Genomic DNA, 26,443 nt, shown 5'->3' with positions numbered 1-26,443 from the left:
GAATTGCTGTACTTTTTCATCTTCGGGTAAAATTGATACAATATCGTCAGTAAAACAATCCTCCACTTCATCTGGCTTTAAAAATGGGATATACAATGTTCATATAGTCGTTTAAACAAAACCGGACGCAATTCATGTAGTAGTTTAGATAAGGCCGGACGCAAATCGTGTAGTCGTTTAGATTAAGACGGACGCAATTCGTGTAGTCGTTTAGATTAAGACGGACGCAATTCGTGTACCCACTTATCAATTTTTTTATTTCGGGACGCAATTCGTGTGTAGCCGTAAACACGAACAATACGGCGATCTACGACAATATATATTATTCACGTATATTATGTATTATGTAAATTGTATATCATGCGGCGTCGTATGGCACTCTATTCCATGTCGTAAAAAGAAGAGACGGAAATTAATGACAATCGGCTGGACGGTGGCGGCTGCGGGTAAACGCGCGTATAATGTGAACGTTTCACTGGAAAATTGACGTTTGAATAGACCGCACCAAATATAATAAAATATTTTAAAACATGATATATCTACACGAACAACTGCTCCGTTACATAACGCAGTGTAGTTATATAGTTATAACTACGTATAGATACTACACGGCGATCGATTTCGCCAATATTATAATCTAATGATATCCAACAAAATCATATTTCCCACATCACTCACTTGATTATGGCGCCCGCCTCCTTGCTCCGGTAAATGTCGCATTTGTGTAGCAATTTGTTGGGATCATTGGGCCTGTACTGACCGGACGCTAAGCACATCGCCTTGTGGATCTGGAACTGCAGAACCGTTCCGAAATAATACCTAAACAAACATTGATTTATTATTGTGTTAACGGATACGGCACAGTGCATAAAAACATCATAATCGTTTCGGTAAACAAAATCGCCAAAAGATAGCAATAATAATAATAATAATAATAAAAAATGTTATTATATAAGCAACGTGTTTTTTTTTTTGTTTTTTTGTTTTAAGGCTGGTTATAGAGAAGAGATAAGGCGTTCGCGTGTAAAGGTGTAATATAGTATTTTTGTTCCAAACTCGTTTACTGTAACTCGTCGTCGAGCGAATTTAAAATAATATTATTAACGTGTAAAGAAAAAAAAAATACTCGTTTTATTATGGTTGAGTTTATGTAATGGACAAATATTGTTGAAGACTAAAATAGCATCGCCAAGTCTGAAAGAATTTATTTTCTAAGTGCAAATGTCAACGACCCACCCCATATTGGGTAGTTGAATTTTCAAATTCAAGGTTAAAATGGTATATATTTTCTTCTTTTTAAATAACAAGCCTATTTGCAAAATAAAAACGTCTTTAAAAATTTCGAATAATATTCAAATTTTATGTAATTTTAATGAGTTGAATATTTTTAAACAATTTAAAAACAGGTTTATTTTTTTGTCAACAATATAAAAACAATGACTGCAAAATTCTCAAATAATAAAATACCTAATCTACAGAAATTTTAAATTTTTTCTTAATTTCTATAGCTTATTTGAAAATTGAAATTTTATAATTTAACTAAAACGTGTCTAATATGTATATTAACATATCTATAAATGAATAGAATATTTTGTGCCTAAGCATCTTGGATTTTAAATTTATCTTTTTAATTATAAGAAGAATTATGAAAAATCTACATTATAATTTTTCTATAGACGGCATTTATTAGCTATTTATTAATTATACATGGAATAGGTAATATCATAAAAAAAACCACATGCCAATCAAATTCTTACCATATATACGAGGTCAAAATTAATAATATGATGCTTAATGATTAAATTGAAATATTTTCCTCTTAAAAAACAACGCATATATTAAATAAAAATTAAATTAAATTAAATTTTAATAATTTGTTTATTGGCCAGATTGGTTACAACTGTTATAAGTAAGGAGTTACTTAATATTGATTTTGATTGACGTAAAAGAAAATAATTATCATATTATTTCATATCAAAAAAATCATTGCCTACTTTGAGTATTAGCGCAGTGTCTGAGTATTTATTTTTTGATACGAGAGGTGAAAAACACTTATTAAATTTTCCAATGAAAGTTAACAATAATGTTATTATTATTATATCGGTCGTAGAACCAATAGGTATATTGTCAAACTGTTGACACGTAGTAGTAATAACAATACCTTTATACACATAATTTTATTTTATGTTTACGTTCAAACGCTATTACACAATTTAACTATACAACGAAAATTGGTTTTATTATTTAATTTTTTTTTTTTTTTATATAAAAATATATAGTACATACATAATAATATAATATAATATAAAGTTATCAACAGAACGAATAAAATAAATTATATACGCAACTACAGTAGTAAACATGTTATAATCTATATCGTGCTATGTGATTACCCAAACACTTTTGTTCAAAATTATCGTGATGATTTTTTTTTTACTTTCCCCCGATTTTATATATGAGATATTATATTTGTTTTGATTTTATTAGGTGTTATTATATGTAAATTATATTTGACTAAAGCGCTCCAAAATCGTAATATTAAGCAAAACCAAATGATTTATAATTTATATTTTAAACCAACAAGATTGCAAACCAAAACATACCGTTTTAGGTGGTATAGGTATACCACCTATACTCTAAAAAAAAATACTATAGGTAAAAACTTATATGTATTATTACTTTTAATTCCGAACTTGTATTTTGTAATAGAATTTAGCTTTAGGTACATACAAACATTTCAGTAATTTATAATCCACAAATTATATTTTTTTATTTTGTTTTGTTTAACTTAATAATTTTAATTATAATACTATCTTTATATCAAGTACAAAAAAAAAAACAAAAAAAAAAAACGTAACAGCAACAAATATATTTTTTAAATTTAGTAGCAAATAATAAACTGTAATAAAACATCAACTTTTCGTTTACACCTAATAGACAAATGATTCAGAAAACAGGAACAAAATAGAAGTCATTTGATGTTTACCGTTCTTTATGCGGACACGAAAATGTATCCAAAAATATAAATAATGTATTACTAACTTAGATAATGTCACAGTAATGTTTTCATTTTGTCTCCTATTTATCATAGATTTATTTTAAAATAGAAATTTACTATTTTTTTGTCTGAGTGTAAGTCTAATGAGTATTACACTAATAGTAAATGTAACTACGTGTATAGTGAAATTGTATTTAATTCTATATATTCCAAATGTATTGCTTATAATCTATAAACAAGTTCAGTTTAACTTGACTTTTAAAATAATAAAAAGTAAAGCCTTTTATTTTACAGTTACAATTATTTTATTTTAGAACAAAATATAATTATTCTTATTAATTTTTTTCATTTAATGAATTAAATACGTTTAAAATTACTATTATACAAGAAATGCTTATAAATGATGCTTAAGATAAAAAGAAATGTATTACTGTAGAATTTGGAATAAATAGTTTTTAAGTGCCCTTCTTAAATACTCAATCAGCAGATTAAAGGATATATTATACAAAAATATTTAAATCTATCTAGTTTTTTAATTTTAAAAATATATAGGTACCTACTATACCAAACAACAAAATATTTTGTAGGATTACATTAGAGTTATACATTTTTAAAAAGTAATATTTAACACACATGGCTTCTATAATATTATTGTACTTGTAATTTAAATAAAAACTAAATTCATAGCAATAATTATTATGGCTTATGAAGTATGAACAAAAATGAAGAGGATTATTGTTTTTACATCAGCTAATTGTATAACTATAGCTAGTATAAAATAACTCAAACAAGTTTGACAGAAGAAAAATACAATATTATGTGACAGTTATTTGTTTAAAATAAATATTAATGAGATAATCGAATTACCCGAATGAATATAGTCAAAAAATAAACATAATGTGAATTAATCTATAGTTTACATAATTTGTGGAAATGATTTGGGTCAACAACTATGAAGTTTTAAAGAAAAAAACACTTTTTTCTCTTTTTTTTATACCAAACAAATAAGCCGGTTTTTGGGACATATTAATATGTTTAGTTAATCATTTACATTAATAGGCTTAAACTACTGTTCATCCAAGGCTAAGATAATTGTCACATCTATAATATATATTTAAAAAACAAATAATTTACAGTTAAATTTAATTTTAAAATAACTGTGTATCATTGCGTTGAATAATCATTGAATGAATTACAATTGATAGTAGATTATATTTCGTACATTGAAGATATCAATTGTAGATGTCATATTATTATGGCTGATCAAATACGTACGAAAAAACACTAAAATTCTGTGTGGATGTTGATCTAACTAGCATAATATGATGTAAATAGAGACTAGAGAGAGGCTGTGAAATGAGGTAGACATAATACGATATTAATAATTTTTATCATTAATTACACACATCAAACGTATAATTTTTAAATATTTTAATGTAAAATAAAGTATTAGTTATTATTTATAATTTATAACATTTAATAGTCATAAACAATGTATTTGTTTTTAATTATTTCAGTCCATTATATTATATTAATTTTATAAAGCACTGGTACAATTTTTACTTAATATTATGAAAAATATAATAATTAACTAGATTTATATTAACGTTAATATAATATATTAGTGCACAGCTACACATTGTATCTGCCCAATAATATATGTGTGTGTGTGTGTGTGTGTGTGTGTACTCCATACCAATAACAATAATGAATAAAACCGATTCAAAACACACCTATTCGTGCGTTAAAATTGTAATATTACATATTGTAATGTATTTTATTTACACACTGTTATGTATCGTATTTCTATACAAAACCACACCACATTATATGTCGTACATCTATAATAATTTAATACGTAACTCGATGACGTACAGTTAAGCAATTTTTATTAAATGGCAAAAAATTAAATAATCAAATAAATTGATTTCATAAATCTATTCAAACAACCTCGATACTTATTATATTTTATCTTCTGACAAAATAATAACACGTGTGTTTTTTTTTAAATTCCTTTTATTTGCGTTTGAATTAAAAAGTTTTATTTTTCGAAAAAAAATCGTATACGTATTAACTATAGTGAACACGCTTTAAAGCAATCATTTTTTAACAATGAATATCAATGTATCATATTAAATTTTATTGATAAATATGAACTATATGAATTATAATAATAATATTATGAACAGTATAACAGTTTGTTGGGATTTTTATTTGAATATATTATATTAATGATTTTTATCATTCATACTTATAATAGTAAACTTTAAGGGGGATAAAATATTTTCCTCTTAAACTTTCTAATTTCCCAGCTGAAAAGTGCTGCGGACATACAAATACACACTATTTATGATGACATTTAAATCAATCAAATAATTAATTGACATATATGTTAAAATATTTAAAATTTACTTTAACACATTAAAGGCGAAAAATAAACTGACACGTATAGTAAGAAAACCACATAACATGGACAAATAATTTCAAATACATAATTTTATTTTGTAAATTGTAATTTGTAGTTAATTTTTATACTTATTACTATTATTAAAAGACACTCATCTGAACAATATTATACTCTACAACTGCCCATAGAGATATTTTATTTTATGATTGATTATTTACGAGTAAAATAATAGCATATACTAATCTAAGGATAAAACTTGTGCAACACTATAATACTATAATATAACTTATTTACTTATAATATACCATTATTATAACCTAGTGTAAAAATACTTCATAGTAGATAATGTTATGACCCAAGTAATGATAAATATTGTTTTAGTATTTCCGATCCGAAATGCGAGAAATAATTTTTAATAGTACGTACGTATAATAAAAAGTATGGAAATCGTATAATTGAGTATCCGCCATAAGTCATCAAGACGTCTTTCAAAACATTCAGTACGATTAGTTATAATAATATATGACAAACGTTAAAATAGTTTTTATTATTTGACGATAAATGGACGGGTTTTCATGTATTTAATTATTTTAATATGATAAAAATGCAAAACGTTTGCCAAACAAAAGAGTATTGCACAGCAGGGAGAAACCGGTTTTGAAGAGCGAAATTCGGTTTTTTTCTTGATACACCTCGCGGTCCAGAGGAAATTGTAGAAGAAGAAAACATAATAGAAATATGAATGTTAAAATGAAATAGCTGAGAAATCGTTCAAATGTGTACCTATATAATGTAAACAATTTTAAACGATTAAACACCAACTTCCTTCGACTATACCATAACAATAATAATTAAATATTCATTTTTGAACTTAAATTCAAATAAACTATTTTAATTAATTATATTATATTAAGTATGATTTAACTATTTTATAATTATAAGAAATTATTAGTTAGGCAAATATCCTTGTATCTTAAAATAAATTTAACATATTTTTGAATTATTAAAAAAAAAAAAAAAAAAAAAACTTTAAATTTAATTTTAAAAAATATTATTATGGTAAATATATTACAAAATAGGTAATCAAATAAATAATAAAGACTGGATTAGTCGGACATTGTTGCATCGAAATTATGTAATATATGATCAATGAATGTATGTTATGAAATTATTATAATAATTTAAAACTCAACACAAAATTATGAAATGAATAAAAAATAAAAGGTTTCAAAATTACAATTTCTAAGTTTAATACGAACATTAAGTATATATACAATCATTCGTAACATGTGTACAATGTATAATAAAAAACCTATCAAAATTTAAAAAAAAAAAATTAGTGGTAGGTAGTAATAATTGTCATATTATGGTAATAATTCTGTGACCATATGTTATTACATACAAATTGGATATGATACAAATTAAGTCAATACAGGGTCATGGGTTATGAAAGAGGAAAAATAGAAAATTATTTGTAAACTTGATGAAAAATTAACTTACAAATTAAAATAAATTTTTATACCAATAGTAATTGATCTAGTAATCATTGATTTAAACATTAAGTAAATATTTCAAATGTATTGTCACACATTGCGTGAATTATTTTATACTAATTTATTTACATAAAATTGTAAAGAATATATCAACTATAATTAACTTAAAAATATTATATAATAAATGTAAAATGTGACTAATTAAATGTTTAAGAATTTTACTAAAAGTATTCAAATTTTATTAATTAATTTATTTATATCTATAAATTATGTATTTTATTTCACATCATTATAATTAATATAATACACGAATTGTATAGAATATATTGATATTTAAACAAATATGTAATTACATTTATTTTTATATTTTTTAAATGTATCAAATGGTATTTTAAGTATCAAAGTGTAGGCATGTAGTACAAATGTACCTATAACCCTCGGCGTCTAACAGACGTTATCAGTTTCTTAGTCAATAATAAATATTATTATAATAATGCAATAAATTATGAAATAAAAATCAGATTTTGTTTTTTGTTTTTAGAAAATTAAAACTGTGAAAAATTAAATAAGCATGATAGGTTATTGTAAAAATTTAAAGTTAAAAACGTTACAAAAATACTAAACAATATAGAGTAAAGAATTACTTTTTATAAATAAATCATAAACGTTTTTAATACATTCGTTAATCGTTTTATGATTTCATTAATTTTATACTCAAAAAAATATAATTTCTATTATTAAATATATATATAAAAAAATAATACTTTGACTCATCCTTTTAATTAAATTATTTTCATAATTATTTAAGTAGGTATAACTATATAGGTAATTACAATAAAGCATATATTCACAGAGTTTATTGGTTTTTAATATAAAATATTATTTACTTACATTTATATGTCTATATCTATTATTTCATTATTATTTATCATCATAATTTGTTTTCCCGCCAAAAATATATTTTAAAAACCATTTTATTATTATGATTTGATTGGGTATAAACTAGCTCATTAAAGTAATTATTAAATACCCAAACCTGAGGAAAATTAAAGAGATAATTATTTCCTTTAATTATTATCTTATATGATTTAAGAAGAAGGAAAATAAAATTAATCGACAATTTCTCTAATTAATAGTTTTAATAACTCAATAATAATAAGTTTTTTATGAAAATATACTTTTCTTTATTTTAAATCATTATTACTCTTCAATATCTCTTGAAAACTAAAAATATATCAATTACATTATTTATATTATTTATATTATACACATAATTACATATACATACAGATAATTTATAAGGATATCAAAGAATAGCAGTTATATTATTAATTGATTTTCTTTTTAACTAAACATACAAGCAACATTTTTATGCATTTTGTATAATACTTCATACTAATAAACTAATAACCTAACCGCATACGATTATTATTAATACTATTTGTTATATTGATTATTCGATTATTAGAATTAGGCAGTATATTGGAAACTTAAAAACATGTTGGCATATGAAACTATAATCTATAAAGTAGGTATACTATTTATTTAATACACCTACAGAACTCGACCGGTTTTTATGCAATTTTGTTATACACTTAATTTTAATCGTACTATTTCGACGTGGGTTTGGAATAATATAACAACTTATCAAAATAAATAATATGTAATATGAACTTTTGCCTTGGCCAAGTTAACTCTGTGACTATTAAAATTTCGTTTTTAAATATTTTAAAGTTTAAATCATAAATTTTTAAACATTAAATCAAATTATCAAAAAAACAATTATAATCATGTATACAAATTGATGTAAAATTAAGTCTATATTAAAAGAGTATGTTGAACATTATTATTCAGTTTTCATATTTATTACACATACCATTAAAAATTAATTGTTAGTTTAAACCAGGGACCTCTAATGTATGGTTAACTGGCAGCATTTAAACTGCACAAAAAAACTCATCTAGCCCTCTGAATAAGGATTAATAATTTAAAAATATAAATATTACCCAAAATGGATATTGTGTACATTCCTCAGTCGCTTATTGCACGTGTAAAGTTTTATCACCAGGGTTGTAATTTTATATAAATTTTAAAATAAACAAATGACATAAGTTTATTAGTTTTTAATTAATTGAAATCTTTTAATTTTTTCATATGGTTTTCGAAAATAAAGCTTAGTTATTCCTTATCTAAACTATCCAGAAAAATATTTTGGTAAAATTAATGCTATAAAAAATAATGTAGGATTTTGTTGATTTAATAATTTATAGCTTTTATATTAATTTAAGACGAATAGAAATATGAAATTTAATTTAACATTTCTGACACCAAAAAAACAGTAATATGTTTAAAAAACTAAACATTTATGTTTTTCATACAGATATGTTATTTACATATTAAAACAAAATGAAACCTAAAAGATAACTGAATATTATTATATCGAAAAATACTTTATTTACATTATTTAAAAATCAATAAATATAATAAATAATATAAATTAGAGACAAAAAATAACTTACGTATAAATACTACATTTAAAAAAAATTTTAACTGACAAAATGTAGTTATATAATGCATAAGAAATGTTCAACATTTAACCTAAAGTCAATTAAACATAATGTTCCTTTAGTAGGAACGTATTCTAAAATATTTTAAAAATGAGGGAGTAAACACAATATTGTTAAAAGTGCGAATTAAATGAGAATACGTTGCAAGGTACCCGGTGTGTGAAAGGGGATATGGATGTAGTGTTCGAAGGTCGACGAGGCCACCGATCCTTCGGAGTCCATAGTTGTGCACCCTTGACTTAGCGTAAATAACCGGTTTGCAGTACGAGATGAGCGACAAAACGCGAAAAAATAGATTTATAAATATATATATAAAAAAAAATCATAATAAAAAATACTGATAAAACAGCAGTTTAACTGAGATCGACAATTTATTAGTGGGAGGAGCAAGCCGCGTTAGAGTTCGAAAAAAATTCTCCCATCCCGGATTACTGGTTTTCGACAGTAATTTTGCTGGATACAGTCCAAGAAGAAGCGCAGATATATATAGTAAAAGCTGATGTTCAACAAAGTATCCAGTCAATCAGTCGCTGGATTGAAGAGAACCAACAACAAGCATGGCTCCACGTGCTATGGTGAGATTGAACATACATACTATTATTTCTTATAATTCCATTCTTATAGTACCAACATTTCTATTTTAATAAAATTATTTTTTTTTAAATTATTATTTTTCCAATATATAAAATACGATCTTCAATTTTTATATTAAATTTTTGTGATTGATAAACTAAATCATTAATTGTTAGAATTTAATAAATATTTCCAATTCTTATAGATACATAGATTTAATATAAATGTCTATAATTTTATATTTTTATTTTTATTTTAAATTTTATTAAATTATTGAGCAAAATATTTAATTAATTAGGTATTTATTTTAAAATTAAAATAAATTTATTATCATGTGTATACATTATTGGTAATATAATTATTTATATAATAGAAACTTGTTAGCATTATAATATTTTAAATATTAATTTAACTGATAAATAAATAAATAAATAAATATATAATATATATATATATATATTCATATATAAAAAGGTCTAAATATATCTCAAATAAACATTATATTTCTGTAAATAATATTCTATTAGAATTTAGCTTTTTATAGTGTATACAAATATACAAATTTTGATTATAAGACATGTTTTTGGTTTATCAATATAATATAAAAATTAGTATTATCCATATTGACGAATTGTAATTAGAAAAAGTAGTTTGGTAAATTTTTTTTTCTTGTTTTATTAAATAAAAATATTATTATATCATAAGTTATATAATATCAGCTAATAATAATAAATTGTATTCTCAGCGCTATATTAATTATATTTGTACATATTATTGATTTATTTTAAACAAAAACGTTAATTGAGTATATTTTTATGTTTGTTATTTAATGAATTTATTTAATATTATAAATTAAATTAAAATATAAACTTTTAAATTCATTTAAATTATAATTTATAATGAAATAATATATTCTTACACTTTAGTACAATTTCCTTCTATCAAAAGATTAGATTTAAAGTAAAATCATCTGAAAAGTTGTGTCCTAGAACTTAATTAATTTTTAAATACTCAGAAAAAATGTTGTTGAAATTCTACCTGTTGAAATAATATTCTATTACAATATTTTGTTTTGATTTTTTAATAAAAGGTTTTTGAATTACATGAGCATAAACTGCTTATTAACTATCAAGAATTTACTTAGTATAATAAACAATTAATGTCATATTTCTTACAGTTATAATTAGTGAATTTAATATCAAAACACGATTTGATATATTAAATTACTATGAAATATTATAAAAAGGATAAAAACTAATAACAAATTAAATTAATTAAGAAATGGAAAACGTACTGTAAAGTATAAACTACTAGGGGTAAAAATAATATTTTATGCAACTATCATTGCGCTAAGTTAGTTTAAAAATATAATAATTATAACTAACTATAGGTATGTACTATTAAAATATTTTGATCCGATTAATATTTAAATAAAATTCGTATAATATTCTTAAAAGTAATTTATTTTTCAGTGATTTACCAATTAAATAATGATAATTAATTATTTATTTTGATTTAACCTATAAAAATAATAATAATATTATTTCAGATTCAAGCAGCTTTCCTAGGACTCCTAGTTGTGTCCACATTTGCTGAAAAACTCAATAGTAACGAGAAAACAGACTCCATTACTGGAAAAAGTATTGGTGGTTCTGCTTCCGAGAAGGCCAATTTCCCTTTCTCTAACCCATCTTCATTCTCATTCGGAACCAAGAGCTTTGGCCCATCAACCCCAGCTCCGTTCTTGTTTGACAGCTCGTTCTCAACAACCGCCGCACCTTTCAAGTCTGTTTCTTACAGTTCCACACCAGCTCCGTTCTCGTTCGACAGCTCGTTCTCAACGACTGCTGCACCTTTCAAGTCCATTTCTTACAGTTCCACACCAGCTCCGTTCGTATTCGGTAACTCTTTCGCGTCAAATGCTTACTCCGGCGCCGCTGCAGCTCAATCCTTCGACGCTGCTTCATTCGCTGGATCGTCCACACCAGCTCCCTTCTTCGATGGATCTTTCAGTTCATCTACTCCGGCAGCTTTAGTTGGATCATCTACCCCAGCACCTTTCTTGTCTGGTTCCGCTGTCTCTGGTGCCGCACTATCCGACGCAAGCTTTGCGTATTCTTCCACCCCCGCTTCAGTCTTATTGTCCGGAGCTTCACCAGTTGTGTCATCTACCCCAGAACCCGTCGTTCTGAACAGATCACCGGCTTTTGCTACATCATACGGTTCATACTACTCAGGAGCTTACGCCCCGTCGTACTCTCAAGGAACAATCGTCAAGTCTGACTCAGTTAGCCACGATGCAGTTGAAATACCAGCCGTTGCAAACGCTCCTGCACCTCATCACGAAGTTACCATCACTAAGGAAGTTCCAGTTCCTTACTACGTTCAAGTTGAAAAGCGAGTTCCATACCCCGTGTTGGTCCGCGTACCACACCCATACCCAGTTACAGTAGAAAAACATGTGCCATACGCCGTTAAAGTCAACGTAGACCGTCCAATTCACGTTCCTCGACCATACCCAGTAGAAATTGAAAAGAGAGTGCCATACCCAGTTGAAAAGCCAGTACCTTATGAAGTGAAAGTTCCAGTCGACAGACCATACCCAGTTCATGTTCCAGTTGAGAAACCCGTCCCATACGCAGTTGAAAAACCCGTCCCATACCCAGTAAGAGTAAATGTTGACAGGCCATACCCCGTGGAAAAACCAGTGCCATACCCATACCCCGTTGAAAAACCAGTGCCTTACCCAGTAGAAAAGGCTGTGCCATACCCAGTAGAAAAATTGGTACCATACGCAGTTGAAAAGAAGGTTCCATACCCAGTCAGGTACGATGTCCCAGTCAAAGTACCAGTTCCGGTGGAAGTCAAAGTTCCAGTATCTGTGGACAGACCAGTACCATACCCAGTAGAAAAGAAGGTTCCATACCCAGTTCAAGTTCCAGTTGAAGTCAAGGTCCCAGTTCCAGTTGCAGCCCCAGCTCAACGTTTCGCTACAGTCCACTACTACCAACAATCTCCCGTTGGTTTGGGATACGAATCCAGCCAAGCTTTTGCTGGTCAAGCTGGATACAAAGCTTTTGCCGCACAATATAACGACGGTGTACCTAACGTCTACTACAACACACCCTCAAATGCCGTTATTCTTAACAACCAAAACTTGAAAACACCAGAACAATTAGCTCTGACCGGTACCAAAGTCACATACGGCGCATCTGGATTAGCTCCAGCTTTTGACGGTGCTTCTGCATATAGTTTTTCATCTGGAAGCGCTCCAGCTTTTGGAAGTGCATTCTACAGTTCAACCCCAGCTTCTGGAAGTGCTCTGTTCAGCTCTACATCTAGCCCAATAACCTCATACAGCACGACTGCCAGCCCCGCTGGACTCTTCGGCTCAAACTTCGCCCAAGATGGTTTTAGTAGTACATCAGCTCCATTCAGTTTCGGCCAACAATCTTTCTTTGAATCATCAACACCTGCTCCATTCAGCTCTTTATCTGTTGGATCAACTGATGCATCGTCTTTATTCAAGTCAACTAACTTTGGATCCACCGGTCAAGAAGCAGTTGCCATTGGAGGTGCATCCATCAAGGCCCAAGATAAGGTAGAGTCAAAAACTGAAGACTCTAACGTTGTAAAGAAATAGATTTTCTATATTTTAATTAAAATTAAAATGTGTACATTCATTTTTTTAAAAAGCTACTAAATAATAGAACTATTTTCAAATTTATATATATATATATATATAGTTATGAATAATTTGACCACACATTTTATAAGTTAAGTATTCATTCACTTGTAAAATTATAAATAAATAAAATGCATTAAGTACCTCTATACAATGTATTTATTTCATATTTCACTAACTTCATTTTTGACGATAGCTATGTAAAAAGAAAACACAATATGGAGTGTATAATAAAGAAATGGCGCATAGAGAGAGGAAACTAGTCTTCTGATTACTAGCCAATACCACCAAAAAATTGTAGCATATCAACGTACAGACTAAGAGTTACTACCATAATATGGAGGGGAAATTGTAAACATTATTTTTTTGATATATTAAGAAAAACAGTATGAAATATAACATAGTCTGAATGTACACTAAGCATAATTAGACGTTCGTGAAAAGTCGATTTTTTTTTTTTTTTGAAGCAGTTTCAGTTCGCGTTAGCTGCAAATGTTTCTTTGATAATGTTTTTCTACAATCTAACTTGAAAAAAATACTGTGATAAAATATTTTACCAGTTATACTATTATTTTTTATAATACCAACGGGAATATTTTATCGTTCAATGGAAGTAAGTACATGTTATATTATTATAACTTCATTATACAAATATGAATGCATTTAATATAATTAAATACTTAAAAATGAAAATAATTAATTAATGCAAATGCTTAAATTCATTTGTTAGTTACGATTAATTTTACTAAGAATATTTGTTACAAAATTATCATGTAATAAAAAAAAAAAAAAACTAAACTTAAAAAATAAAATAAATATACTGATGTATAATAAATTATGTTCATAATTTAATTTACAATTAAAATGTTATACCAAATTAAACTATTTATGCAAGTAACCATTAAAAAAATATGAAATTTTTGAATTAATTTATTTTAATAATAAAAAAAGAAAAATGCAAAACTTAGATATACAAGTTTTTATGTTTTTTAAACGGCGAATAAACTAATATTACCAAGGTAGGTACATTATTTTTTTAAATATATGACTAGATTTCTAACTAACAATTAACATAAAACCATAAAGGTATAATAATTATTATATTAATTAAAAAACATTGTAATTACATTAAAAATTTATTAAGCTTATTGTTATTTATATCATCAAACAACAAGTTTAAATTAAATAGGATAAATAAATGCTTAAAAGTCAATATGTATAAGTATATTTTAAAATAAATAGTTAAATCAGCAAGTTGACCAAATTTTGGAAAAAAGTAAAATCGTAGAACATTTTAGTATTATTATTACTTATATGCAATAATCATAAAAAGGCATTTTATAAATATTTATGCACTAGTTTTGAACTTTATTTTTAATATGTATAAAGATTTCTCGTTTTTATCAAAAAATAACAAATTTAAATTATTATTAAACATATAAACTAATATTATCAGCTATCTATTAACTTATTAGTTAATAACGTCGTACCATAGAACGTTGAGAATCGGTTTGTTATAAAAATAGTTAGAAATTAATCAAAATATTTTGGAGATATCATTATCATATTGTATAGTTAATAATTATATTTGCCGAGCTAATAAGTATTAATTCCTACAAATAATATTTTATCAAATTATTACGACAAAATAACTAAAAAAGTAATTTTTTATTAAAATATACAATTTTATCAACATTTTAATTCAAATATTTTTAAATGTACATATAAAAATAAAAGTATCCCTTTGTATTCTAGCTGATAATTTTAAATAATTATACGTAATATTTATGGAAAACTTTAAATTCAATTTTCTAGTCTTACTTATTAAAATTTAAAATTTAATAAATTTTTATCTACAAAATAATTTAGAAGTATTCGTGGTTTAGACAAAATTAGTCATAATTTTAAAAACTTCAAACTCTTATACAAATTTTAGCTATGTATTTCAGTTGGTTTTTTTTTTAATTTCTGTAAGAACTGAGAATATTGTTTAAAATTATTAAATGTTTAAGTAAGAAATAAAAATCAAAATAGCAAATACTGATGAATAGCTTTGATTTATTAAAATAACTTTTTTAATTTAATTATTGTGTATATACAATCATAATTTAAGTAATAGTGAAATTTTTCAAATTTCAAGATTATTTTTTTAACTATAAAATATCATAAAATTGTTAGAATCTGTATTATTGTTATTAATATAACTCATAAAAGTTTACGATTTGTTATACTATTTTTTTTTTTTTAGTTACCAGTAAAAAAAAAATTGTAGAATCTGATAATTCATATTTAAGTTTTAGGTATAAATTAAAAATTCTATTCATTTTTAACAACAACAAATTTACTTATTTTTATGGTTTTGTCAAATTTCAAAAAATGTTAGCTTAAAATACTTATAAAAAAGTTGTAACAGTATGAATTTTAGATATTTTTAATTGTGGTAAGAACTATTGGTTGAGAATTTTGTATTAAATTTTAGTTTTATAATTAAAAATTCTTTTCAGCATAAATTGAAAAATATTTATAAACAACTCTAAAACAAAATATTTAAAAAAAAATTATGCTATGCTTAAAAATTAAAATATAATAATGTAGATAGTTGGAGATCAACTCAAGTTTTTACAGTAATCAATATTTTAATTACACTAATAAAACTAAATTTATTTCATTGTTGAAGATTAAATTTAGTAACTCAGAAACTGTTTATTTAAATTACGATTTATATACATCAAAATATAAAAAAAAATGCATTTGTTTAAAAAATCTACAGTACAAAAGAGTACTTATATTATATATAAAAATAAAGTTGGTACTACAGAAATAATCTAAGTATTTGAAAATGATAAAGTATGAAGAATATATTATAAGTTATGTACTCTTATAGGTATATGTTACATAGTTTATATAAGTATTTATTAATAGGAAGTAGATATTTTTAAATAATTATAAATCCTCCCTCCGAAAAATCAAATTAAAACATTATTAAAGGTTAAACAATTTTAATATATATTCTATATTTTGTATGTTTTAGGTAAATAAATTATAGATTTTTACAATTTTTCATATAATTAAAGTTATTTAAATTTTAAAAACTGTTTTAAATTATTTTTAATAATAGAGCAAATAAATTATGTTTTATTAAAACTTTAATTCATATAAATCGAAATTCGAACGATTTTATTATTAATCTTTATTTACAAAAATGTAGTTTACGTGAAGGATAAGATACAAGTGTAGCTCTAGAACGGTTTCTATTATAAATAGACAATAATTAAAAATAAAAACAATTTATTTAATAATTCATATCAATAATTATAATTTTCAAATTAAATCATTATATCTCTAAACCTTTTACGTGGAATATTAATCTATTTTATTCAGTTTTAAATAAATATTATGTGAACAAGAATAATGTTCTCGAAAATAATACAATATTTTATGTTAAAAAAAAAAAAAAAAAAACTATGTTCTACATTAATTCATAATATGATTAACGTGATAATATGTGGGGCCGTGTTTACAAGGTTGATCTTCCCTTGGATCTATAACTAACATGAATATATAGTCTATTCGGTCCACAGAAATTTGAAATTCTAACTATTTTAACGAATTCATAAATGATTAAAAATAAAAATAAATTTTGTCTAGAAATTACAAAACACACACGTACAATCCAGCACAATTTTAAATCTTAAATTCTCTGATGTTATACAAAACGTATTTTTAATTGTGAACAGTTTTATAAACAAATATGGACGATTCAAATTATTTAATATTATTATTGATATACATTTGATTTTAGTTTATTTTAATACACTCAAATCCTTCACTGTTATATAATATAAATGTGTGTACTATGTATACTCTACAGCATGTCGGATAATGTAAGGTAAAAATTGTAGAATATAATTTTCAAGTAAATAATATATTTCTATGAAATAACAAGAATAAAGAAATTGTTTATAAAAAACTTAATATTTAAATATTATATTATTGTAAATATAAAAATAATCAAACAATGTTTTTTTTTTACAGAAACAAAAATGGTTATTTTTAACGTTATTATTGACTTATGCATTAGCCGAACACAGCACAAAATCATCTAATAGAAAACAAATCGACAACACAGAAGACTCTACAGAATCAAAACCTCCAGAAAAACGAGGCTTAGAAAATGTACTTGGATATGGCCGAGGAACTAATTCACACTCATCGCCAGAAAATTCAGGCTATTCGGGGTTTCCATTTAGGAATAATCATGGTCGAGATGGAAATGAAGAGAATACTGAACAGCTATCGGCTAACAACGAAAACCATAGCAGTAACGGTTTTAGTCACTTTTATTTCGAAAGGGGCATCCATGATAACGGAGGCAATATACAAAGACCTAATACAGTAGGATCAAACGACCATCATAGCTCGATAGGAGGAAAAAATGCTAACAATCATGGTTGGATGGCTAATTTTTTTAACAACGAAGGAAAACACGAAATTTCTGGTAGAGGACATTTTTTCAATACAGGTCAAGGCGGCGAAGACCAACATGATATTCAACAAACATTCCAAGGGTATGAAGGTGGCGGAAATGTCGATGCACACGAATCAACCAACAATGACGGCTTTAGGAGCAACATTGGTGGTTACGGTGGTGGCGATGAAAGTTTCGGGGGCGGTGGACATGGAGGAGGAGGTGGACACGGAGGAGGAGGTGGTCACGGAGGAGGAGGCGGACACGGGGGAGGAGGTGGATTTGGAGGAGGTGGATTTGGAGGAGGTGGTGGATATGGAGGAGGTGGCCATGGTTTCGGGTACGGAGGACACGTCAAGACGGTGTATGTGACAAAAGAAGTACCAGTTCCGTATCCAGTTCACGTGGAAAAAAAAGTTCTCTACCCCGTCCGAATACCGTACGAAAAACCCGTGCCGTATCCAGTCCACAGGCCATATCCAGTGCATATTGAGAAGCAAGTGCCCTACCCGGTCAGGATACATGTGCCACAACCATACCCAGTAACGGTGGAGAAACACGTACCGTTTCCAGTAAAAGTGCACGTGGAAAAGCCTGTGGCAGTACACGTACCGAAACCTTATCCGGTATACATCGAGAAAAAAGTACCAATAAGTGTAGATCACCCAGTTCCGTATCCCGTAAAAATACCAATAGACCGCCCTGTTCCCGTACACATACCAGTAGAGAAGCCGATACCATATCCGGTGGAAAGAAAAGTACCATATCCAGTTAAAATACCTGTGGACAGACCGTATCCGGTCCACATACCCAAACCATACCCCGTGCACGTTGACCGACCAGTGCCGTATGCGGTCAAAGTTCCAGTCAAAGTACCAGTTAAGGTGCCAGTTCCGTACCCAGTGGAAGTAAAAGTCCCTGTTCACATACCTGTTCACACGCAATCGCAGCACGGTTACGGTAACGAACCGTCAAAATACTACCATCAACAACAGCAACAACAACAACAACAACAACAACAACAAACACACCATGACTCATATCGCCAAGGTGGGCAACTAAATCACGAAAGCTCGTCGGACACTACGGGATATGGTACTGCGTTCGTAAATAATTACGATAACGGATTTACCTCGTTCGGCAACGGCCAAGAGCAAGGGACACCAGACGCCTACGGTGGTAATGAAGACTACGGATCTTCACACGGATAATCCCTGTTCAATTTACCAATGTATATACCATAGTAAGTGACATTTGCTGCCATTTTATCGAGCTTGTTGCGCTCGACACAATTAAGCATATTTTAGAGTTGTATAACATTGTAATAACAATACTTTATATACAAATAAAAATAATATTTGTACACATTATTGTTATAATATCTGCTATAGGTTTTCTCATGATCATAGTCTTTAGAATAAATGTACGACAAAAATAATATTTAATTCGTGTTTGTAGATATTTTTGCGGTACTTATATGGCTGTACCTGTGCACCTTCATTATACTATCGATGCGTTTTACGGTTCATAATATCACTCTAACCTTGAATTTCTTAAAGTTTCAGTTTACGAGTAGAAATGTATATTAATCGACGCGTGGAATGACTTGGTGTAGGCGGACTACCAGTTTCTAATTCCGTATCGTAAAGATACGAATACAGAAAAAAAAAACGTAATTTAAAAATTCGACGTAAGTAGACGCAACACGACAAATATGTGAACGTCTGTCGGTCTGTTCCGGCGTGTAAAATGAGCTCTATTATTTATTTAGCAATCCGCACTCGCAATCCCGCGTATCCGTGTTTTCTTATTTGTAGTACCGACCTAGAGTTATAGTGGATCGCGAAAAATGCCAGAGCAATTACTGATTATTTCGGTTATTATAACATTTTTGAAAACTAAAATGAATTCTACTTTCGTTTCCCGTCCGGTATCGCGTGTACACGCATATTCTAACAATACAACGACAATAACAACGACGACGACGACATACCGAATTATAGAAGAAGAAACCGAAACCGTTCGTTTTGTCTGTATGCGGTTTCCCCCTACTGGCTATCACGAATATATAACGATCATCATCTGTATATAGTGCATACCGATGAAATCGTATTAGACGTCTGTTGACAAAACTACAGTATAGTTCTATTAAATAGCTATTTGATATTCGCGACACACTATATCATTATTATTATATTATGATTATTATTATTATTACTATTATTATTATTAAATTATCGTATTGAGCGACAGGTATTGTTGACGTTAGTGAAACTACGCCGCGTAAATACAAAATTCCGTTACCATATTATAATAAAATACAGTTAATCATATAAGTATATATTCGTATAACTACCTATTGAAAATATACAAATGGGTACTTACCCAATGTAAGGAATGTTGGCGGGTACGTGATATTTTGATCCCGGATCAAAATCTGTTTCGGACCGCAGTACTGGAGGCTTGACACCACCAAGTCGTTCCCTAAATATTAAAAAAAAACAAAAACATTGTAAATTTATATGAGTACTATTTTTATTTAAAATATAAAAATTATAATGAATAAATATTTTTGTTTAAAAACCATTAAATACATGTGTATTTAAAATTGATAAAATTGATTTATTTTTTTTATTGAATATAATTTTAATAATGATCTATAGTTCTAAGAAAATCGATATTAATCACTATCTAAATACCTATATTGTATACCTACTTATTAAAAGTAATAAACATTAAAAATATATTTTTATAATTAACACAATCAATTTTTAATGATTAGTTGTATGTACAAAATTATTTTATATTATTGAATTTCAAATAATTAAAATCAGTTTACCTAAACGGTAAGCAGCTGTAATCTAGTAAATCAATATTAAAAATTAATACGAAACAAAAATAAATATTAAATTGAAAGTGTTATTAATAATTATTCATTTGTGTTTTAAATAATTTTAGAGTGTAGTATTTAATACTTTTAGAGTACTTATACCTACAGATAATATTAGCATTTAATACAATATTTGTTTAAAGTTTAACAAATTAAAAATAATCTTCTATAGGTACTTAATATGTCCATGTTATAAAAGTAATTATTATAAAATATAAAATTTTTCTCTTAAAGTATTATTAATATAATATGATATAGTCTATATTATATCATACTTATTATGTCACAAATTATAGTCATTTTTCATATCAAATAATTTAAGTTAAAAAAATTATTTGTAACTTAAATTAGTAAGATAATTAATATTATTTTAAGTTAAACGTTTAAGAATAACATGTTTTAAATTGTATGTATAATAATATAATTAAGTGTTTATATTTATGAATAAATTATCAACTACCAATATTAATAACCTTGGCATTTATAATAACTCTATAAAAATATTCCGTGTGAATTATGAATATAAAATTTTCATTGATAGACATTTTATAATTAAAAATTCACACAATAAATTGAATTCAAATTTTATATTCTAATACAGTAATGTATACTAAATGTAAAATAAACAAATTCTTACATTTTTTTAGCAATGAAAATAATTCTGTATTATAATTTAAGTACACCATAGTTATTTTGAGGTATGTAACCATTTATAAATTTTTAACAACTAATATTAGATACTTATGTGTTATGGTAAGTAGACATATATTATAAAAAAATAAAATTTTTATTCTCAAGTCAATATCATTATATTATGTCGTTATTTTTAAACATTTATATATTTTTAATTATTCTTAAGCCAATTATTAAAACTAACCATTGTATGCTATGCTATATATTTCGTGTCATTATCATATGAGCAGCCTAATTACCTTTATGAAGTTCAATTAAAAGTTATAACATTAGGTACAATGCTACATAAATATTTTTTTAAATATATTAATACAAATAATAGTATGAGAATAATATTAGAATGGCCATACAAAAAATACATATTATGCATAAAAATGTTTAATCATAACAACACTGGCAAAAGGTAAGAGCCGTCCGTCATTTAAAAATGTGTATGGTATTTAATTCTTTAGATTTAATATTATGTTTAATACCTATATTATAGTATGATAATAATAAACAATAATATATTGTTGGCACTTTGGCCTTTGACGATAAAATATTATATCTGTACTAAAGAATAATCAACAAACATTTTTTGGTTAAAGATTTTTGCTATAACTAAAGCTAAAAAATCATTTTGATATTAAAATCTTTAATCATTTTTTTTTTAATTGTTGTCTAAAATTTGCATACTTACACTTAGTGTAAACATTGAATTTGTACATTTTTTTATAATAATACAAAAATTGTATCAATAAAATATATAAACAAAATAGTATTTGTAGCTTAATATTTAAAAAAAAAAATGTTTTTACATAAGTTATGTAAAATAAAAAATGTCATACAAATATTAAGGTGTCCAAATAAAAATGTTTCTAGCTTCACAAAAAAAAATGTTTAAAACCCGTGAAAAAATTTTCCCCGGACCCCGTAAAATCTCTCACCAGCGCTGAGACATAAATATGTCTATGTAAAAATGATCGGAGGAAAATATAACCAAACACAAAAATGAGCTGGAGAAAAATTAGCCAAATAATTAATGGATAATAATTTAGTATATCTATCTATTTTTTTAAATGATAACTTTCATTAAAATTAATAATCCAAAGTCATACATATGTTTTTAAAAATGTAGTTATTATTTACTAATATTATAATACAATGTACATGCAAATTCGTTTATAGTGTTTATAGCTAATCATATAAATGTTAGCATTGTAACATCAAAAAACAATTATTGAAGCTTGAAGGTACAATTATTTTAACTTTTTTAAACGAGATTATATAACTATATTGATTATAAGATATTTAAATAGATATAATGAAATGCGATCTGGAAAACCAAAACAATAGAAAGTACAAAACGTTTTGCTTTATTACTCCTTAAAGTTAATTTAAATCTTTTCGATGTATTATAATGGAAATATCACTAAATGCTAAAACGCAAGTAAATTGCGTATACACAGCCCCTAATAAACAAAAATGGTACTACGCGGGACTATAACATTTTAACTTAATATGTAATGAAATTGAGAATATGATAATATGATAATAACATAAAACATTAAATTATTTGCACATTTAAATAAATTTAATAATATCTAAATAATTTAAGTTTATTATACTTTATATTATTAGAATACAAAATATATTCATTAATGGAGATATCTGTAAATGACATTTTTTCCATGGCCATTTTTAATATAGTCATTATTATCAAAATGTATTCGAATTCTATCTACATATAGATATCATTCTATACTATACTTATATAATTTAAATTGTAATACAAAATAATGCGATCAAATCATTATTTATCTTATGACTAATACTTATTAGTCACTATATCAACAATAATATTATCATTTAATCAGATGTAATGTACCTACTGACAACTACTTACTATTAAATATCATAAAATATGTAATTTACCGTAAATCCCACCAATGACAATTGTATCTCTCTTTGTGCGTGGTTCCTTTGAATATATCCCACCGCCATAGGTCGAGTGCCAAGCTGAAAGGCAAAAACGTAAGCTTATCCATCGCCAATCCAAATAAATAGTTTATGTTATGAGGAATGTCATCTACAGAGTTCAATATAAGCCCTAGCGTTTGCAAATGCTTTGGAGTTGACACAGAAAGTGATATTGCTTCACTCAGAGCTTCGTGGAAACCTTTAAAATCCAAAAATAATAAATATTATTTTGATTAAAATCTATTTAATAAATATACCTGGATTAGCACCATCACGATACACCTTTGGTTGTTTTTTGTAGTTCAAGAAATATTGTACATGAGCCATTTCATGATGGACAGTAATGAAATCTTTCATATTAACTTGAGTACACATTTTAATTCTAAAACAATAACAATTTTATCATATAGTTATAAAAATAAAAATAAACAAAATTAATATCACAAAATTTAATTTTTACAATCTTGTATTAATTATTAATTAAAGTCTTATAAATCAATATACTTTAGCATTTTCATACTTGTAACTCACAATATTCATATTTAATAAGTAATTAATATAATAATCAACATATAATTTGTCAGTGATTGTTTAATTTTTATTTATTTTATTCCAGTTATTTATAAATAAAAATTCTGCAATGTTAAATTTGACATAAAATGTATAATAATAATTTATAATTATCTATAAGTAATAGTAAAAATCAAAATTATTCTATTAAAAGTATAAATTATTTATTAACATTTTTTTTTAAATTCCCAACATTTGTAATCATTGCAATAAAAAGGGTGCCTAATATTAAATTATTATACCTATTAAATTTTACATTAAGTTAATTTAATAATTAAGACATTTGATGCTCTCAAAAATGTATTGAGATATATTTTAATATACTTAATTATTTAATTTGTATTTAATATTTAAATTGTATGAACATTGAACAGTTTAATATTTTGTACTTTTAATATTTTTAAGAATTTAAAATGTAATTATTGATAAAATATAATGTATAAAGTGTTGTAGCCAAGGAGGTTTGAGCGTTGTACCCCCCCCCCCCCCCCATTGATTTTTATTTAGTTATTTAGAAAACCAGCGATGAAAACAAGAAGACTATGATTAATGTAATGAAGTTCAAATACTTTTACGTTATAAACAAAATAATACCAATTAAAATGCATATTTTAAATGACCTTTTTTTATTTTGCTTTCTATATTCTGGCCCGCTACAATTTTGAGTTATCTATTCCAGGTATATACCTAAACCAACTCCTCATTCAAATATTTTGGCTATTCCACTGTATGTATAAGTAGGTACTAAACTTTTAATTTTTAGAAGCTTAACATTTAAAACCTTTAAGTCTACTCTAACGTAACAATATTAAATTAAATTATGTAAAACATTTTCAAGTTCATTATAATATAATATGAGCATAAACAGTATCTAATCGTTAAATTAATCTTTTAAATAAAGTTTATTTTTAAACGATTATACTCAACTAATTTAACATTTTAAACTAAATTTACAAACAAAAGTTATTGAATAAAATAGATATTTTTATAATGGTTTAATTTTATAAGCTAAGTATGCTATTATAAAGGACAAAAAAAATGACATTTTTTTTTTCAAATTATTAGTATACCATGTTAAATAAAAATACGGCTTGTATGTATTATGTTATACAGTTAAATCATATTATCGTCAAACATAAAAATTTTCATATTTTGTAATTTAAAAAAATTAAAGTCAAACTCTTATAATTAAATTTACGGATTTATAATAAAATATTTTTCAATAAGTATTATAATTTTTTTTTTTTTTTTAATCTTTGTTTTAAAATAATTATAAATTTAAAAAAAAAAATTATTTATCACATTTGAGCTTTTATCTCACAATTTGCGTGATAATATTTTATTTCCTAGTTATTTCTGGACATAATTATTGTGTAATTTATTTTAAGAATTCTCAAGATTATGACATATTTTCAAACATTTATATTAACCTATAATCTTGTCTGTTGCAAAAATCCCAAGCAGAAGGTTGACAAATTATAGGTTGTCCTGGAAGTTCCTCAACGACTGAATTAGCCCAAAAAGATTGAGGCATTGAACTCATGTTTAAAGATATGAAAAATTCTTCTGCCACTCTAAACATCGCAGCTGGTGTGTATCCCTGTGAATAATAATATACTTTTAAGTATTTAAGAACTTTTATTTCATATTTTTTTTTTTACTTTAATACTAATATTGTATTACAATACATACAACTCGTTAATAAAATAGGTACACACCTGTTTGATCATTTGAGGTGTGACATCTAAATAATTTTTTCCCGGATACGGTATGGTCAAGTCTAAAATATTTTCCCAAGACTGACCCCACATGTTTCCTAAAGCCCATAATATAAAATCAATAAAATTCCAAAACAAATAGAATAATTCAAAATAATTTAATTACAACCTAATATATGTGCGGGCAATGGCGCTTCTCGGCTTATTCTCTCAGGTCCGTAAAGGTCACGTAACTTCTTTCTGACGTAGGCATGGAGTTGTTCATATAAAGGTTTAATTTGTTCCCAGGCATCTTCCAATTCAAACCTCATCGATGGTGATTCATAGGGAAATTTCCACATCTCAGACGCATCCGACACATCTAGACAATGTTTAAGTAGTAAAACATAACTCAAATATTAAAAACATAATTTAAAATCAGA

At 26.0% G+C, this 26,443-nt stretch overlaps 3 protein-coding genes across 3 annotated transcripts in view; 2 read left to right on the top strand and 1 right to left on the bottom strand.

Moving 5' to 3' along the window:
- Window positions 1-26,443, bottom strand: part of LOC112603830 (angiotensin-converting enzyme-like) — a 38,690-nt gene that overhangs the window by 5,766 nt on the left and 6,481 nt on the right. The window contains exons 6-12 of the mRNA XM_025352604.1: window positions 26,191-26,382; window positions 26,022-26,119; window positions 25,734-25,903; window positions 23,991-24,115; window positions 23,689-23,932; window positions 20,577-20,675; window positions 679-819 (exon numbers count right to left, since the gene is read on the bottom strand). Coding sequence (XP_025208389.1) covers window positions 679-819; window positions 20,577-20,675; window positions 23,689-23,932; window positions 23,991-24,115; window positions 25,734-25,903; window positions 26,022-26,119; window positions 26,191-26,382 — 1,069 coding nt within the window. The remainder of the gene's footprint in view (window positions 1-678; window positions 820-20,576; window positions 20,676-23,688; window positions 23,933-23,990; window positions 24,116-25,733; window positions 25,904-26,021; window positions 26,120-26,190; window positions 26,383-26,443) is intronic.
- On the top strand, window positions 9,933-13,715 carry LOC112603831 (nuclear envelope pore membrane protein POM 121C-like). Its single transcript, XM_025352605.1, has 2 exons — window positions 9,933-10,040; window positions 11,588-13,715. The coding sequence occupies exons 1-2, from the start codon at window positions 10,023-10,025 to the stop codon at window positions 13,679-13,681; spliced, it is 2,112 nt and encodes a 703-aa protein (XP_025208390.1). The 5' UTR covers window positions 9,933-10,022; the 3' UTR covers window positions 13,682-13,715.
- Window positions 13,827-20,548, top strand: LOC112603832. Its single transcript, XM_025352606.1, has 2 exons — window positions 13,827-14,336; window positions 17,759-20,548. Exons 1-2 carry the CDS (start codon window positions 14,331-14,333, stop codon window positions 19,400-19,402), a joined length of 1,650 nt encoding a protein of 549 aa, XP_025208391.1. The 5' UTR covers window positions 13,827-14,330; the 3' UTR covers window positions 19,403-20,548.

This window comes from Melanaphis sacchari, unplaced genomic scaffold, assembly GCF_002803265.2.
Source record: "Melanaphis sacchari strain LSU unplaced genomic scaffold, SCAv2.0 Contig111_pilon_pilon, whole genome shotgun sequence".
In the NCBI taxonomy this organism is placed as follows: Eukaryota; Metazoa; Arthropoda; class Insecta; order Hemiptera; family Aphididae; genus Melanaphis; species Melanaphis sacchari.
Note: the sequence above shows the minus strand (reverse complement) of the source record. Positions and strands in the feature narration are given on the sequence as shown.